Here is a 17,010-nt window from a genome sequence, read left to right as displayed (position 1 = left end):
AAAAAAAAGGGAAGGAGAAAAGACAATTAATAACCAAAACATCAACTGAGCCTGAAAATCATATGCATACATATTGTCCTCAACTTCCACGAAGAAGTAAAGTCAGTTCATTTTCTTTTTCTTTTTCAGAGTGAAGCTTGGTCATTATTTAATTAATTATACCTTGTTCAGGTTCATTTTTCTGGTTAATGTTTATTCCATTTATAATGTTATAATCATTATATATATATATATATATATTGTTTTCCTGGTTTTCTTTTACTTCATTCTTCATCAATTCATATAAGCCTTCCCATGCTTCTCTGTATTCCTTATTGCCACAATTTCTTACAACATAGTAATATTATGTTAGATTCAGATGCCAAGATTTGTTTTATTATTGTCCACCAATAGACATTTATTAATCTTGTTATTAAGCACCTATTTACATGAATATTTTTAAGCACTCTCTGTGTCAGAGATACAAAAGCAAAAGCATTCCCTTCCCCCAAAAAAATCACTCCCAGCTTTTTAAGGCTTTTACACTCATTTGTTCACTTGTAAAACACTATTTGTAAAAAAGAAAAAACCCAGCTTGTTTTTACATTGATATTCTTGTTATCGTGTACAAATTAATTTGACTCTCCCAAATAGAAGAGTTGGAGCATTTTATCCTAACCGTAGAAGGCATATAATGATGGTGAGTGAGGACATATTTAAAGGGTCTGAATAAACTAATAAGAATATGAAATTGCTCTACAATATTTAAAATTATGTCACTGTTATAATCCTTTATGACAGGGTAATCAGTAATAAAAGAGTAGAGTGAGCACCAATTAAGGAACATCAAATCAATGGGTATGCTGCTCATGCTGATTTAAACAGGGACTGATTAGAATAAATGGCTTTAATATATACTTATTTGCAGACTGGTGCTTTTCTGTCATACTACAGGAACTTGTACATGAATTATCTAAGAACGATACCTACTTATATCTTTAATGAGATACTAATGGAAATCATTTTTTAAAAGTTCATATTATATAGCATTATGAAACATATAGTGCTAAATAAGAATTTCCCCTCCAAGGGCTCTGTGGCAACAGTCATGGTGAAAGACACGTCTTTATTTTATTATGTGCTCAGCTGACTGACTTGCCTACTTCTGAAGATGAGCACTTTAGACTTTATTGGTGCAATTATCCTGAGAACTATTTCAGATGTCCTAGGTTTGGTGCCTACATGGCTTCTTTCGAGCCCAGGAACCAAGCACCAATTCAGGAGCCCAGTGAAAATATTCTACTGGTTCACACACTACACCCAGGCACCATGTTGGCAATGGGGACAGCCTACATAGTTCAAAACCATGAACATCAGCAACTCTCCATCCCCTGCCAAACCATTGGGATTGCTCCCTCATGACCTGACTAAAGTACATAACACCGCCATGTTTTACATCAGCTCCTTCCTAGGTTTATGTCAGTGTTTTCTTTTTATTTGGGGGTGGGGGTGGGGGTGGGGGCTGTTAATTGTCCTTATTACACACAGAGCTCCAGAGACCATCCTTCTATCAGAAATTCTTTTGGTTTCCTGACCTCAGTTTAAATCAGCAGCCCATCTTCGGCATATGCCAACCCAGCACCCACTCCTTCTGCCTTGTTCGTAAATCTACTGTAATGACTTTTCATTTCTTGTTTTCATTTACTCCCCTGCTAAATCTTCTCATTTCCCTAGTTTTATTCTTTAGCTTTATGGTCTTAATTGTTGCTTTTTTTTCCCCTGGAGATTTAGCTTTTCACAACTTGTTTGTATCGTTCTCATTATAAAAGTGGGCTGACTCTACTGAGAACACCCCAGCCAGAAGGCTGGCTTGTATTAACCTGTTTATATTTTGGGTTGGGTTAGTTTTATAGCTCACACACTGGTTATTCTCTCCAAACTCAAGCATTCAACTTAGTCTCCTTCCACATTTTCAGCTCGATTTGCTAATTGACTAGGTAGTCACTAACCATCCAGTACCAAAATAGATGATGCAGTTGGGTCAGTCTCACAAATATCTAATTCTGCCTGCTTTAGCAAAATGCAGAGTAAACCAGAGAGGGTTTTCTAATGGTCTACCATTGCATTTGTAGCTTTTCCATTAGGTGATCTCTAGGCAAACATTTTTAAAAATATTTTCCCCAGAGCCACAGCCAGATGTACAAAATGGTAGAACACCAGGAGTGTGTTTGCCCCTTGGAAATAGGCCAGCTCCCTTTCACCAGAAATGTTTGGGAAGGCAGCAGAGAACCAGAGGCACTGAAATGATGAGAGCCAAAGGAAAGTTAGGCAACTACCCCAATGAGAAGGCAGAGTAAGGGAACAGCTTTTCTCACTGCCTCAAAAAAGACCAAAATAAAAAACCATCTCTGTGCTTTATAAGAGAAGAATGAAAAGTGATACAAAGGTACTATATCTCTTGTTATAGGATTATTCTTGGGGTTTTGGAAATGCTGTGGCTCTGCTTTAGTAGTGTTGGAAGGACAGGAAATGCTAAGTTACTGGTTGCTTGTATAATACATAAATGCGTTCAGTTTTTCCCCACCTTGGCTCCAGATTCTACATTTATGCTTCCTGGAGTCATCACCCATCCCTTCCCCTCTCCCCAGAATCCCCTAATGAATCAGAGCAGTTTACAGCCCCCAAGGGGTCTGCCCCAATTTGTTGTGTCATAAAGAGGGTCATATATTAAAAACATTCTGAAGTCAGGAACCTAGAACTAAAAGTGAGCTGTGTGATTTGAAACATGGAGGTCTTCGTTGAGATTTTAAAACTTATCCAGCAAACCTTCCTCAAAGGAAGCCACCTACTCTTGCTATTATAATTTAGTGCCTATCCCATGAAAGATGTTTTTTTTAGTCTATAAGAAAGTTTATTTGTTTCATTTTGTTGTTGTTTTAAAGAGGAAGTCTTCTCATCTTGCCTAGGCTATAATTATGGAGGCCTTTCTTGGGTCTGGGCCTATTATTGATTTGGAGCTGTAACCTACCTACATCATCCAGCTTTGACTTGGGCTAATTCATACTGATTTAAGCAACAAGATTTGGCCCACCCCACTGAGTGGGACATGGGCGAAATGTCACCTTAGTGTAGCAGAACTTAATGCAGACAGCTACCTGATCTGCCTTCATCTAGTCTAGTTAGAGCTCCTGAGCTCATGAAATCCTCCCTCCCCAGGCTCCCTAGTAACTGGGATTACAGGCATGTGGCTTAATTTCTCTGTTTCCTGTTCTCTCTGACCAAGTGTGAAGCAGTTACTCAGCCTGGGAAATTAGGGATCTGAGTTCAGGTCTCTTTTGTTGTCAAATCTTGTTGGAGAAAATACTTTAAAAATGAATAACTTAATTTTTTAGCTTTAATGGAAATTAATAATAATTTACATTCTATATTCTTTCCATAGAGAACATTTCTAATAAAAAACTTGTTTAATCTTTTCAGGAGAAAGCGTTATTAAAACATAAATTTATTTCAAATAAGGTACCATATTATGCTTCTGGGCACTTGTTTTAAATATAACATTGTAAAAATATATTTGCTATCACAAAGAGAAAGACCCTTTTGAAGTATCAGGTAAAATATGCATTTTCTCTTCTAAGGTGATTTTTTGAGTAACTTATTGTACATTTTTGCAAATGTGTTGATTCTATTAATTTTTAATATGTTGTATATTTTATGAGTACTGTTCCTAATGGCTTCCTAAAATATTCTTTTTCCTATTACTTCTTCTAGTGCTTGATCTAATGACTTTTTATCATTGCCTTGATCATTTTAAATAATTATGTGTATCTGGTGCAACTCAGTCAGCTTTTAACCTTGTCATTATCTTCAACCTGTTTTGGGGGAACATAATCAGAAATTTTTCTCATGGAAATCAAAATGAAGCTTTCTCCTCCTTCCTTCTGGTTTTAAGTTGTCTAACCAACGGTCGACAAAATCTACAGGGCAAATGATGGATTCTTGGTGTGTTTTTCACACAGCAATTATTTTTTCTTGTAATCAGATTTTCACCTGTGTTGCCTAACATGGTTTTAAAATATTTATATTAATTTTAATTTCAGTCATCTGTCTACTTGAAATGAATTTGACAGTCCAACTCTATTGAGAGGACCCTGTTGTGCCTATCACAATTCCTCTCCACCTTGACACACCTTCAAATAATATGGCCCCTCCATTTGTTTACTTGTCTGTGCTCACTCAAACAAATATCTGGTTCAACAGAATGGTAGCAAATTATTCTTCCCTAAAAAGCTGTTAATATAAATCAGAACTAAGATACAGAATTTAAGTTGCTCGAATTGTCCGAACTCTGCTTGACTTAAAATAAAATACTTAAAAGTCCTGGCTTATTATTCTATGTTGGGAACATTACCAACCAAATCAAATAATCCTTCATGGATGTGGCTTAGATTCTTGCTAATTTAGTTGAACTAAAGGTTCTCAAAATTATTTTTTAATGTAAAAAATCAACCATTGTTGAACTGTGGTACTTCTATAGGAGAAGAAGGTATAAGGAAAACAATCCCCTACAAATGATCATTTTGTCAATATGACAACAAGACTAAATGGAAGAGACTGCAGGATAGCCCTCATTTTTTGAAATTGTAGTTGTTCCTGCAGTTATCCTTTGGGGAAATTGAATTCTATTTTTTACTGACTTATATTTAAAAAAAAAAGGAAGAATACAAAGAAGAATCCCTAATCTTTGAGGATGAAGCATATCTGTCTCTGTACCACCCCCATGTTTTCTCCAGTTTGTTAATGAAATATACACATAACTAAAATATGTGGGAAATTTTTTCAGTACTTGGTCATCCTTTTTTTTCCCCCCACACACACACACTAGAACACAGATTCTTAACCTAGGGATTCAAGCACTTTTAAAAAAATATTTTGAGAAGACTTTCAGTACAATTAGTTTGCTTTATAATTCTATGTATTTTATTTTATGCTTTTTAAAAGTTTATTCTTGGAAGGCTTCGCCAGACTGCCCAAAGGGGCCGTGACAAACAAACCAAACAAAAAGCTCTGCAGGCATGTGACCAAGTCACATATGTTTATGTTTGTGTGTGTAACAGTGGAACCACTCCACCTCTGGCATTCAATTAAATTGCAGCCATGATTTTCAATTTAACTTATTCCCTGTCTCTGCCAGTCCACCTACCATGAAGATGGAAAATACCTGATTGGTTCAAGTGAAATCACTATTGAAACCATTGTTCAACAGTTCTGCCAGGAAAAAAAAAAACAGTAACCAAAGACAGTGTAAAGAATAGCTCAAACTTTGTAGAATGGTAGAATGACAATACTGGGTGGCACAGTGGATATGTGCTAAACTTGAAGTCAGGAAGAACTGAGTTCACATGCTGACTTAGACTCTTACAAGGTAGGTGTCAGCTAACTGAGTAAATCATCCACTTTCTCTTCTAGCCCCTCTTCTTCATTTGCAAATGGATAAGATCATAGAATTTCTAAAATTTTTTCCAATTCCAAATCTGTGATCCTCCGAGACATTTTTGACAAATTAAAAACATTCAGGGCTTTTTAGGCACCTGTATTAAGTTGCAGCATTAATCGCAATGATGGGCACACATGTATGCACGTTTACTGTCAAGAAGTAAAAGCCCATATAAATTGGCAGGAAATTGCTTAGAAAGGAACAGGCACAGCTATGAGCATCAATAAAGGATCTTTTTTTTTTAATTTGATTTAACAGACAAGAGTAACATTCCAAAATGAGTTCTAAAGGGCACCATGACCTAGCACCATCCATTTGGAATTGATTCAGTAGCCAAGTGTTTCTCAGGACCTTCTCATGTATTTTTTTTCCACAATATTTTTAAGGTGTTTCTCTTTCTTGAGAAAATATTCTTTCTTCCTTTGACTAGCCAGTAAAAAAAGTTTGGTCATTTTCATTAGACATCCCTTTCATAAGGGCGGATGACCAAATTCTTCAGGAAGCAATGTATTTAGTATTGATCTGCTCTAAGTCAGTGTTCATATGTTAAAAAACAACAACAGCATATAAGGTGGGGAGAGGGGCCAGGGAGAAGAAAATTCAAATCACTGCAAGGTAGCAATGGTTTAACCTAAATCCTCTCCTTTAAAATGCTGAGTGTTTCCTGGATTCATGACTACATTTGCTGAAAAGTGAATATATTGCATTTTTAGAAGATATGAAGTGCATCTCTGTCGTGTGATGTGAGTCTCATGTCAGCTGCAGCTACTCGATTTGCATGTAAATTCTGAAATTTTCCTTGTCCCATGTGACACTTCTGAAATGTCTGTCTGTTCTTTTTTTTCTTTTTAATTTCTCAAGCTCACTATTTGGATAAGATAGTTAAAGGTACTGTATATTTGCTCTTTGTTGACACGTCTACACACACCCACACCTACACATATATATACATCTCTATATATATGCAGAAAAATATGAATATAATATTGCATTAGGCTTGAAAATAGATTGTTTCCATGCATAATTTCATGAATTATAAATCAGGCTCACATTATGTGAAATGCTTCCCATTGACAGTATGAAGACTTCAGTGTCTGTGTCTCACATTAGTAGTAATGAATATCACTAGTTGCATCATTATGTAAATGCATTAGTTTTCACTGGAACCCAAACTGAAGACAACAGATCATTTGCTGTTTTCCTGGCCCCCTTTGCTCCAGCACTGGCAATTCCATTTAAAATATTTCATTAAAAATATACGGGCCTCTTGACTCTCGTGCCCCAGCCAAAGAAACTATCAAAATGAAGGAAGGTTTTGATCAATATATGTATATAAGTACATATATATATATGTATCTAATTAGCAAGGGGAAAACTCATCTTTCACATATACTGGATTATTTGTCTTTTTCTAAATGTTTAAAGATGCAGAGGCGATTCTGACTTTCTGTTCCATATAAAAAGATTTTGTCAGTTGTGCTTACTCTTGCCATTGGACGCATCAGATCAAAAGGAATGAGGGGCCAGAACAAAACAGCAGATTGTCATGTCTTCAGCTAATGTAGAAATAGATGAATGTAAAAAAAAAATTGGGATAAAAAGCCCTCTTTCCCCTTCTTAGATTATGTATTTTCTATTCCTTCTTTGTGCTTTTCATTAGAATATGGCAATATTCATGGCAATATCCAGGCTTTCATACAATAACACTCGTGTGCATGCAATCAGCCACTGCACCTCTTTGTTGATAGGGCAACGAAGTATTTTATTTTCTTCCAAAATAAAACAACCAAAACAAAATCCCAATATCTTCAGTCGAAAAGGTAGCTTTTTTATACCTATTACGTAGTTCATAAATATAGGTGGTAATTGCCTGAAAGAAAAGAAGCAGCAAAATTAATCTCAGCCTGACCATTTGGTATCCATAAGACTAATTTCATTCTTTCTGGTCACAAGAGACTTCCAGAATCTCCTTCTTTCTGTCTCTTAAGAGATCCTAGTGTCTCTGGGAGATATTTCGAGTTACCTAGCAGAGGAGGAGGAGTTCACAAATTCATTCTTTTAAAGGAGACTTCAAATGAAGAAATCTCTTTAAACAGCTTGTCCTAAACAGCATTGAAATTTTAACTGTGTCATTAAAACAAGGGCAGCATTCGAATTGGCCGAGAAAATGGAATATTTGATGAAATAACCATTCACTCCCCCCCCCTTTAAAAAAAAGTGACATTAGCAATATAAACGATCTGCTGCTCCAAGTAATTTTTATTTCTACCTTGTTTAAAGTTATTGACAACTGTGTTTTCCTAGAGATCTGATTGGTAGCCACTTATTATTAGGACATTAGTGCCATTTCTGTCCTTGCTTTTGTCAGTGTCTTATCACACTCATAAGGATAAGAACAGCAGAGTCTGCCTGAGTGTCATCCTCATACACGGCTCATGTTGGCTGCATGCCAGATATCATCAGTAGGAATTGGCAACAGACTGTTTCTTATTATGTAATGTTAGACTGAGACAATTATCGATTTTGGATATATTAAATTATTTTAATCGTTTCCCAAATTTTCCCTCCTTGCCCATAAAAGCAGACAAGATAGGATATAAAGGTAAACAGCACAAAAAGCCTTAGGGAGATTGTCACAAAATATCACTTTCTGCTATCTGTCTTGAAGCACGTCACTACAGTGTTTTTGTTCAGTCTATCAATGTTTTATTGTGGTCCTTATGGTATTTCATTTTGTCCGTCCTAAGTAATCAAATACGCATAGCTATTACATTTAGTTGGAAATCCTGTTGGTCCTGTCCCATCCGTATGCAGCCTGAATCCTGATGTTTGTTAGAATAGATGCTAAAGCTGCTTCACTATTTCCTGGGCTTTGCTTATTCTGTGAAAAAGGAATGTACTCTGGGCATAAAGTATAGTCATTAAAACTGGCCTATACTTTGTGCAGTTACCGAACGCACTGTAATTTCACATGAATACACGGCAACTCTGAGACCAGATAAAATTAACGTTCTCTTTTGACATCATTCATATGCTCATGCCCACTTTCATGCTTTTGAAATTTGAGGGATCTGTTTAAAGCAACAAGGGACCCCCGAGAAGCCCCTTCCCAGCCCGTAACCAATACGATGCCCGTTCAAAAAATCTCCAACAGGGATACAGAAATCACCTCGCTTTTAGACATTGTTTCGCCCCGCAGTCAACCTTGTTGCTTTACGGAGGGAAAGAAAGTAAACTTAATTTTGTCTGGCCTGCAGGTACTTAGAGGATTGTTGCATATATTTCCATCCCACGCAGGTAAGTGGTGTCTCAAGTGTCAGGCCAATCAAAGATGCCACTTGGTTCAGACCTAGATTCCGTAGGGAACGTTGCTGTTTCTATCCATGTGCAATTACAGTATTTGTGCTGTTTCTAAAGGCCTGTTCCCAGTAAGTGTCCCTTATTTGTTCGGACCGAGTTGGGGATCCTCTCCATCCTTAAATCACTTGTGATGTCCTTCTTTGTCTATTTTGGCAGAGGGTTGCCCTGGTCTGTGCAATAGCAATGGAAGATGCACGCTGGACCCCAACGGCTGGCATTGTGTTTGCCAGCCAGGGTGGAGAGGCGCCGGATGCGATGTAGCCATGGAGACTCTGTGCACAGATAGCAAGGACAACGAAGGAGGTGAGACGTGCGCTGAGCGAGGGGAAACGATCAGATGGCAGAGCCTGGGTTGAAAGAGCCCCTTTGGGGGCAGAGTTGGGGGCTGCTGGCCAGTCGGATCCCTGAAGATTAAAATGATGGGGGAATATATGAGTGCTGGCAGAGTGATCTGGGTACCTTTATTTTTACTTAAACAAATGAGGATTCATTTTGTTGAAAAAAAAAAAAAAACCAACATTAGTAGCTAAACTCACTTGTCAGTACTGGGTTTCCTACTGCCTTTGCTAATCCTCTGACATCCCTTTTCCTAATTCATCTCTCCCAGCCCACCCCATTCCACCACCACCCCCAGGAGGAGAAACAAACCCATTCCCACTTCTTCCTACCATACTGTCCTCCTTCTCTAGCTATTCCTCAGTTATCCCCCTTGGTTCTTTTTTTTTGTTTGTTTAACATCACACATTGATTACAGATCAAAATGAAATTTTGAAGGAAGATCCCTCTTAAGAGCTTTCTTAAAAATGGGGAAATGTTGAGGTTATAGGGTAATGCACCACTCCACCCCCATGCACACACACATATCCCTTTTGATACTGCTATGATGTTCCCAGCTGTGTGACCCTGGGCAAGTCACTTGACCCCCATTGCCTACCCTTACCACTTTTCTGCCTTGGAGCCAATACACAATATTGACACCAAGATGGAAGGTAAGGGTTTTAAATAAAATACTGCTATGATAACTCCCATTCTTCTTTACTCTCTAAGCAGCAGACAGTCAGATGGGTGTTTAGGAGTGTGTCTGCAGTTGCTGAACACATTCCTTTTTTTAAGATGACACCAAAGAAGCATAAATAGATAGCAGGAAAAAAATAGTATAATGGATCAGACAGCATTTATTAAGCACCTCCCCTGTGCCAGGCACTGTTCTGAGCATTGGTACAACTTGTGAAAGGATGTGCCCCCGAGACAGGGCTCCATATTGAGCTTCTGCCAAGATACCTCTCTTGCCTGGTGGCCGGTGCAGGGTGAAGAGCACAGGCTTTCTAGTCTGATGCCCTGGATTCAAGTCTCACTTCTGACTTTTTTTTACCTGGGTGACTTTGGCCAAGTCACCTGACACTACTAATAGAGTTTTCTTATTTATAGAGTAAGAAAGTTAAGGGCCTTGAGGATCCATTTGAGCTCTAAATCTCTGATACTTTTAATAAGAGAAGAATTCAGAAATATTCTGGATTACTCTTGAAAGCAGAATGAAAAGTGTCTGGCATGTCTCTCTCCACAGAGCCACTAGTCTGCTCCTTCCTAAGCATCTTTTTTTTATATATTTAAGGGAATCTGTCTTTCCTGCAAAGGATGGAGAGGAGGGGGCAGGAAATCCAGCTCTATTAATAATGACTGTTGATCATAGTGAATCTTGCTAATTAAACCAAAGACCAGTGATCGCATTTCACTGTTGATTTAAAGTACCAGGTCAGTTAGATGGCTCAGTGGAGAGAGAACCAAGCTTGGAGTTGATGGGATCTGGGCTCAAATTTGGCCTCAGATACTTTCTAGCTATTTGGTCCTTTGTAAATCACTTAATCCTAGCCCTTGCCCTTCTGTCTTAGAGTTGTTACCACCACAAAAATAAAAGGGGTTTTGGGGTTTTTTTTAAGGGAAGGACACTACCCTTGCTTTAAGATCCTTTTTAGAGGGGAGAGTGGGTGGAAAGTGGTGATGATTATTGATACTAAGGATTCCTGTAGTTGTTTCCATAAATGCCAAGTGGTGGAAAAATAGTGTGGTTAGGTGGTTAGAGAGCTGTTCTCAAAACTATGAAGCTATAGATTCCAATTCATCCTCTTGGCTGTATGGCTGTATAATCTTGGGGACATCCCTTAACCTCTCGGTGCCTTAGACAACTATCTAAAACAAAAGATGGATGAAAAGGACTTTTCTGACACAGATGCAGTCATTATACAGACCAAAGTAATCATTCATTAAGACCTCTCATAGAACTTTAGAAGAGAATGACCTTTAGCAAATTGTGTATATGCAGGCTCTGACTAAGAAAACATAAAACAGAGATCCCATTTAAACATGAACCAAATTACGCCCAATCTTTTCTATTTAAGGTTAAATCAACAGTTAAATGAGATCACTGGTCTTTGATTTAACCAGCAAGTCATTATCAATAGTCATTACCTATAGAGCTGGATTTCCTGCCCCCTCCTTTTGCCCCTTTCCCTCCCCTTCCTTTGCAGGAAAGACAGAATCAGTTATTTAGATATAGATATAGATTTTTAGATATATATTTTAGATATAGATTTTTAGATATAGATATAGATATAGATGTTTTTAGAAGGTGCTTAGGAAGGAGCAGAGCATTGACTCAGTGGATTAAGAGTTAGGCCTAGAGATGGAGATATTTCTGAGCTGTGGGACTGTGGGCAAGTCATTTAACCTCCATTGCCTCACCCTTACTGCTCTTCTGCCTTGGAACCAATACTCAGTATTGATTGTAAACTAGAAGGTAAAGAATTTTTTTTAAAGATGCTTAGGAGAATGACTTTGTGCCCTGTTGTGCCTTTCCCCCAAAAGGAGAAAAGCTTCCATTTACACTTTATATCTAGCATTTATTTAGCATCCATTAAACTTTATTCATTTATTTTAAGGCAGGAAAAATCTAGAAAGATTAAAGATTTGTTTGTCACCTCTCTTATTAGAATGGAGGCTCCCAAAGGTGGGGTCTGTTTTTTTGTTTTTGCGTCCTTGGCACTTAGCAGAGTACCAAGAATAGCACAAGCGTTTCATTGGACAATCAAGAGAGGTCAGGGCTAGAAATAGAAATCAGGGTGCCATCTGCATAAAGGTGATAATAGAAAATCTGGGATTAGGGAAAATTGTAGGTGGATAGAAAACAGAATAGGGCAAAGAAAAGAGTCTTGAAGAGCATGCATCCTGAAGAGTCACAAAGATGTCAAAGCAAGGCAAGAGATAATGTCTCTGAAGCCAAGGGAAGTGGAAGTGTTCCAAGGTGATCAACAGTGTCAGAAGCTATTGAGAGGTCAAGGTAAATGAGGCCTGAAAAAATAGGCTTTGGATTTTACAATTTCAGGAGGTCATTGATAATAAGTTGTCTACTCCCAGCATGTAAGGAAATTGCAGTGTAACAAAAGAGATTCATTTCAATTCATTGGTGTTTAGCTGCCTCCCCAAAATATGTTGGCATAATGAATTGGGAAGTATAAGAAAAGAGCTTAAATGCCTCAAGAGAGTAAAAGGCTTCTGATATGTTCCACCTAAAGGGCTCTTTTCCTCTGTAAGGACCAGGTTTGGGGGCAGGGAGGTGAGGAAAAGGTAATAAAGATAGATGAAACAGAACATTATTTACTTTGTATGTCATTCCACTCACTATAAGGACAATATTTTTATGTTATACTTGCCTTGGCTAAAAATGAATCTTTTTTTCTCATTTAACATTTCCACATTGATCTGTTTTTCATTTGAGGACTTGCTGTAAAAATGCAGAGATCTGAAATCTGATGGGGGAATCAGAAAGAGGGGGAGAAGTCGAAACAAAAGAGAGAGAGGAGGAGAAGAAAAAGCTAATGCACCAAACAGATGGAACACATGAGGAAGTAGAATGACAAAATAAAGAAAGTGTCAGGGGGAGCATAGAGGAGAAACAAGGGAGCAGGGAAACAGATGGAATGAATAGAAGAGACTGAACAAGGGGATGATCAATGGGAGATATTATAAGGGTGGGGCACAGAGAGTCCCACGGGAGAATAAAGAGATATTTTAAAGACAGATGAATAAAATGCTGTTCATGTCTAGGAAAGGGAGGAAAATGTTATTTTGTCAGAAAGAGACGAGTAAAAGGAAGGGATGGGGGTGGGGAACAGTGAATAAGGACTAAAAATAACCAGATAAAAATCAGAAAAGAAATGGAGGAGACAGGATAACTAACTTACCAAAGAGAATTCAACCATTACTGGCAAGTATGTGCCAAGCAGTGTGCTAAGTGCCAAGGATACAAATACAAATAGAAAGATAGTCTCTGCTCTCAAGAAACTTATGCTCTAACAGAAGAAGGCAGCACATAAAAGAGACCTGAAAAATAGATGGGAAAAGGGAGGGAAGGAACTCAGGCAGAAGGCGAGTCAAAAGTTCATTTGGGAGAGGAACAAAGAGTTACAGGCATAGGCAGGAGCAGAATGCAGTGGTTCCCAAACTTTTTTGGCCTACCGCCCCCTTTCCAGAAAAAAATTACTTAGTGCCCCTGGAAATTAATTTTTTTAATTTTAATAGCAATTAATAGGAAAGATAAATGCACCTGTGGCCATCACCACTCCTCTGGATCACTGCAGCACCCACCAGGGGGCAGTGGCACCCACTTTGGGAATCACTGGAGTAGAGTATAGCGTCATCCAGAGGGAGATTAGATTCTCAGGGCCTAAAAATGTACTACTCAGAAGATAAAGCAACAAATAGAATTAGATTAAAACTATAACATGGAAATTTTATTTAAAAATTTTTAATGTTGACTTTGACTTAGTGAAATTTGAATTTTTTTAGCTTCTAGACTATTGGTGTCAAACTCAAATAGAAATAGAGTATACTAATCCATACATAAGGATCCCTACAGGCTATATATTGACTAAAGTTTTAAAATGCAATATTATCTATGTCCTATTTTATTTTATTTATTTTCTTAAATATTCCTCAGTTACATATTAATCTGATTCAGGCTACATTTGGGAGTATAATAGGCTACAGGTCCCACGTCATACCTCTGTTCTAGACACTGTCCAATATACAGGTTATTGTTTTTTGTTATCAAATGCCACTTAGAGATATTCATAGTAACTCATATTTTTAAACTGATGAGATAATATAGTAGAAATTAGCATTCTATATATGAAGAAGTTATTTGCCTCTCCTCACCAAACATACCTGGATTTAGAGTTAGAAGGATCTTTAGAAACTACCGAATCCAGCTCTCTCCTTTTAGTATGAGTCTTATGGAAGGAAATAACAACTATTAATGTAGTGCTTCAGCATTTGCAAAGTGCTTTATATATATTATTTCATTTGAGCTGAATGGAAAAATTACCCCGGCCAGCAGAACAAACTAGAATCTGAAAAGACTGGTTCTATCACTCCTACTAAAAGCACTAAAAGTATGTCCACTCTGGTAAGATAGTGGCATTGTCAGGCAGCCAGTCAATAAACATTTATTAAGCACCTGTTATATGCCAGGTGCTGTGCTCAGTACTTCATTGTCTCTGACTCTTCAAGGCAGCAAATTTATTTTTTTCTTATTTTAATTATTTTAGGTTTTTTTTTACTTTTTTTTAGTTTAATGTGTACTCTTAAACCAAGACTGAAACTATGCTTGAAATTCCTAGTGTGATGCTACAATATTGGTGCTTTGCAAGAGTATTTAATGTTTAGTCTTGCAGGTCCTACCAAGTTAGAAATGCTTTGATCCCAAGCCATTGGTGTACCAGATGGCTATCACTGAAGAACCAGCCAACCTAAGCCCCATTGTGGCTCTTCATTAAAAGGTATTCCACCAAATGATCAATTTGTGAAGGGAAATAGCAGTGTTATAGTTATAGAGTAAGTCAAAAATTGTATACCTGGAAAGATTAATGACACCAGAAAATTCATCTCTGAAGTACTGCAGTGGTTCTAGATATATTACTTTAATTCAAGATTGTGCTTGTACTTTAGAGGCACCTACATGGTGCAGTAGATAGATTTTGGACTCAGAATCCAAAAAACCCAAGTTCAACTCCAGCTTCAGGTACTAACTAGCCATTGTTCCCCAGACAAGTCATTAACCTCTGTCTGCTTCCTCAGTGGTAAAATAGGAATAATAATAATAGTACCTACCTCACAGGGTCATTGTGGGAATCAAATGAGATAATATTGGTAAAATAGTATATAGTAGGTATTTAATAAATGCTTATTCCATTCCCTTTCTCCTCTTTAATAACCTTATTACTATGGCTATATAGTCAGAGACACAACTTGAGAATGAAGACTCAGTGGCCACTACTTCAAATGACCATTTCTGACATTTCTGAGACCTAGAGGCATCCAGAGCTTTCTTCTTCTCCATAGGACTTCTCCATTCCAGAGACAGAGCTATCTCCAAAGAAATTTTTTTTAATCTCAAATTTTGAAGTATAGGATCTTGGAAGCTTCTCGGTGGTACAGCAAAACAAAGATTCTTCCTCTCCCTTCAAGAGCATTAGAAAAAGAATTGTTCTGTTACAATGTCCACTGATGAAATGGCATCACTCAGTTTGATTCTATCAAAGAATATCTGGGAGCCTCTGGGATTCCTACCTAACTCAAAGGGATTTGCAGAATCATTTCACATTAAATGAAATTCCCAAGGATGTTGCCACCATTCCCTTTGCTGCTAAGACATCACAGAGCCGGTGTTCCCTAGAGTCTAATATTAAGTGATTGATGTTTAAAATCAAATTATCATGACTCCCACATAATTCCATTTTATATCATGTCATTCATGGCTTTGATAATAAGGAAACAAACTTTATTATCCAAGTCTTAGAGACTACAAATTGCAAAGTTTGGGATTCGAACCCAAGTTCTCTAACTCCAGATTCAGCACTCTTATCCACTATAGAAAGGTCTAGTAGACTAGCTCTCTGATTTAATCAAGAACTTGGTTGATATAAAGGTAATCTGATCTGTTTTTATACATGATCTCCATCAGTATTATTGAAATAAAACCCAAAATGTCCATATGGAATTAGTTTGGAATAGAAAACAATAATATATATAATTCCTGTTCTTTGGGAAGCTTAAAATCTAAGAGATGACACTGATTAAAAGAAGTTAAAGGAGGCATACTTGTAACTGAAATTGAATCTGCTCACTTATTAAATAAATCGGCATTCTTACATGCAAAAAGACAATACTGAATTATACTCAATGTTCAAATAACTACAACATCCAATTCCCTGAGCATTGAAATTTAACTTAAAGTCTATGATAATCCAGTGATAATATGCCAGTTGCTTAATACACATGACCTAATAAGTTAAGAGGAAAGGTGTTTGGATTGAAATTTAGGAAATCTGGGTTCTAATCGTCTTTTTGTCTCTAAGTCAATTCTTGACCTTGGGAATATTATATACATTTGTTGGGCCTCAAATTTTCCCATCTGTAATACCTTTGTAGCTCTTTTTTTAATCTCTATATAATCAAATCCAATATAACTTTCCTTTGAAAATATTTTCATTAATGTGATCAGGTTCTATCTTTGTTATACTTTTCAACTAGCTCTGCTAGGGCCAGGTAGAAAGAGGACCCCTTACATGGTAACAATTTCCTCCATACCCACTCATCCACCATGAGTTGATGTATCATGCTAATGTTCCATCAGCCTTTTCATAGGATCATAATACTGTCAAAATAATATTAAAATATGGAATTAACGATCCCAAAAATCTCTTCACCATACTGTGGGCTATGATAGCAAGCTTCATTTCCCAGAAACCTCATGTAGAAGGCAGAATCCATCCCCTAGAATTTGAGGCACACTCTGTCCCTTAGAACTTGTTTCAGTTAGATGATCTTTAAAGTCCCTTTTAGTTCTAAAGTTCTTTTTATTATTATTTAAAATGTTTAGAGATTCAAACTAAACAAGCATTTCCATACACAAAAAAAGAAAGAAGATAGTACACAAATGAAATCACAGGTCTCCTCTATATTTCTTTAGCTTCCTTTTTTCCATAGCTAGATAATAGATCCTATCTATTAATGACCCAACCCCTCTGCATCCTCCCCACATCACTTAGGATATCATCATGGAGGCCAACTCTAACATGCTCTAAGTCTACGAATTACTAACATTCCATTTGGCTCACAGC

At 37.3% G+C, this 17,010-nt stretch overlaps 1 protein-coding gene across 1 annotated transcript in view; it reads left to right on the top strand.

The window, feature by feature from the left end:
• TENM3 (teneurin transmembrane protein 3) overlaps positions 1-17,010 on the top strand; it is a 598,624-nt gene that overhangs the window by 477,770 nt on the left and 103,844 nt on the right. The window contains exon 12 of the mRNA XM_044682283.1: positions 8,990-9,136. Coding sequence (XP_044538218.1) covers positions 8,990-9,136 — 147 coding nt within the window. The remainder of the gene's footprint in view (positions 1-8,989; positions 9,137-17,010) is intronic.

This window comes from Gracilinanus agilis, chromosome 6 (assembly GCF_016433145.1).
Source record: "Gracilinanus agilis isolate LMUSP501 chromosome 6, AgileGrace, whole genome shotgun sequence".
NCBI classification, from domain to species: Eukaryota; Metazoa; Chordata; class Mammalia; order Didelphimorphia; family Didelphidae; genus Gracilinanus; species Gracilinanus agilis.
The sequence above is the reverse complement of the archived record's forward strand: the minus strand, read 5'-3'. Positions and strand labels throughout refer to the sequence as shown.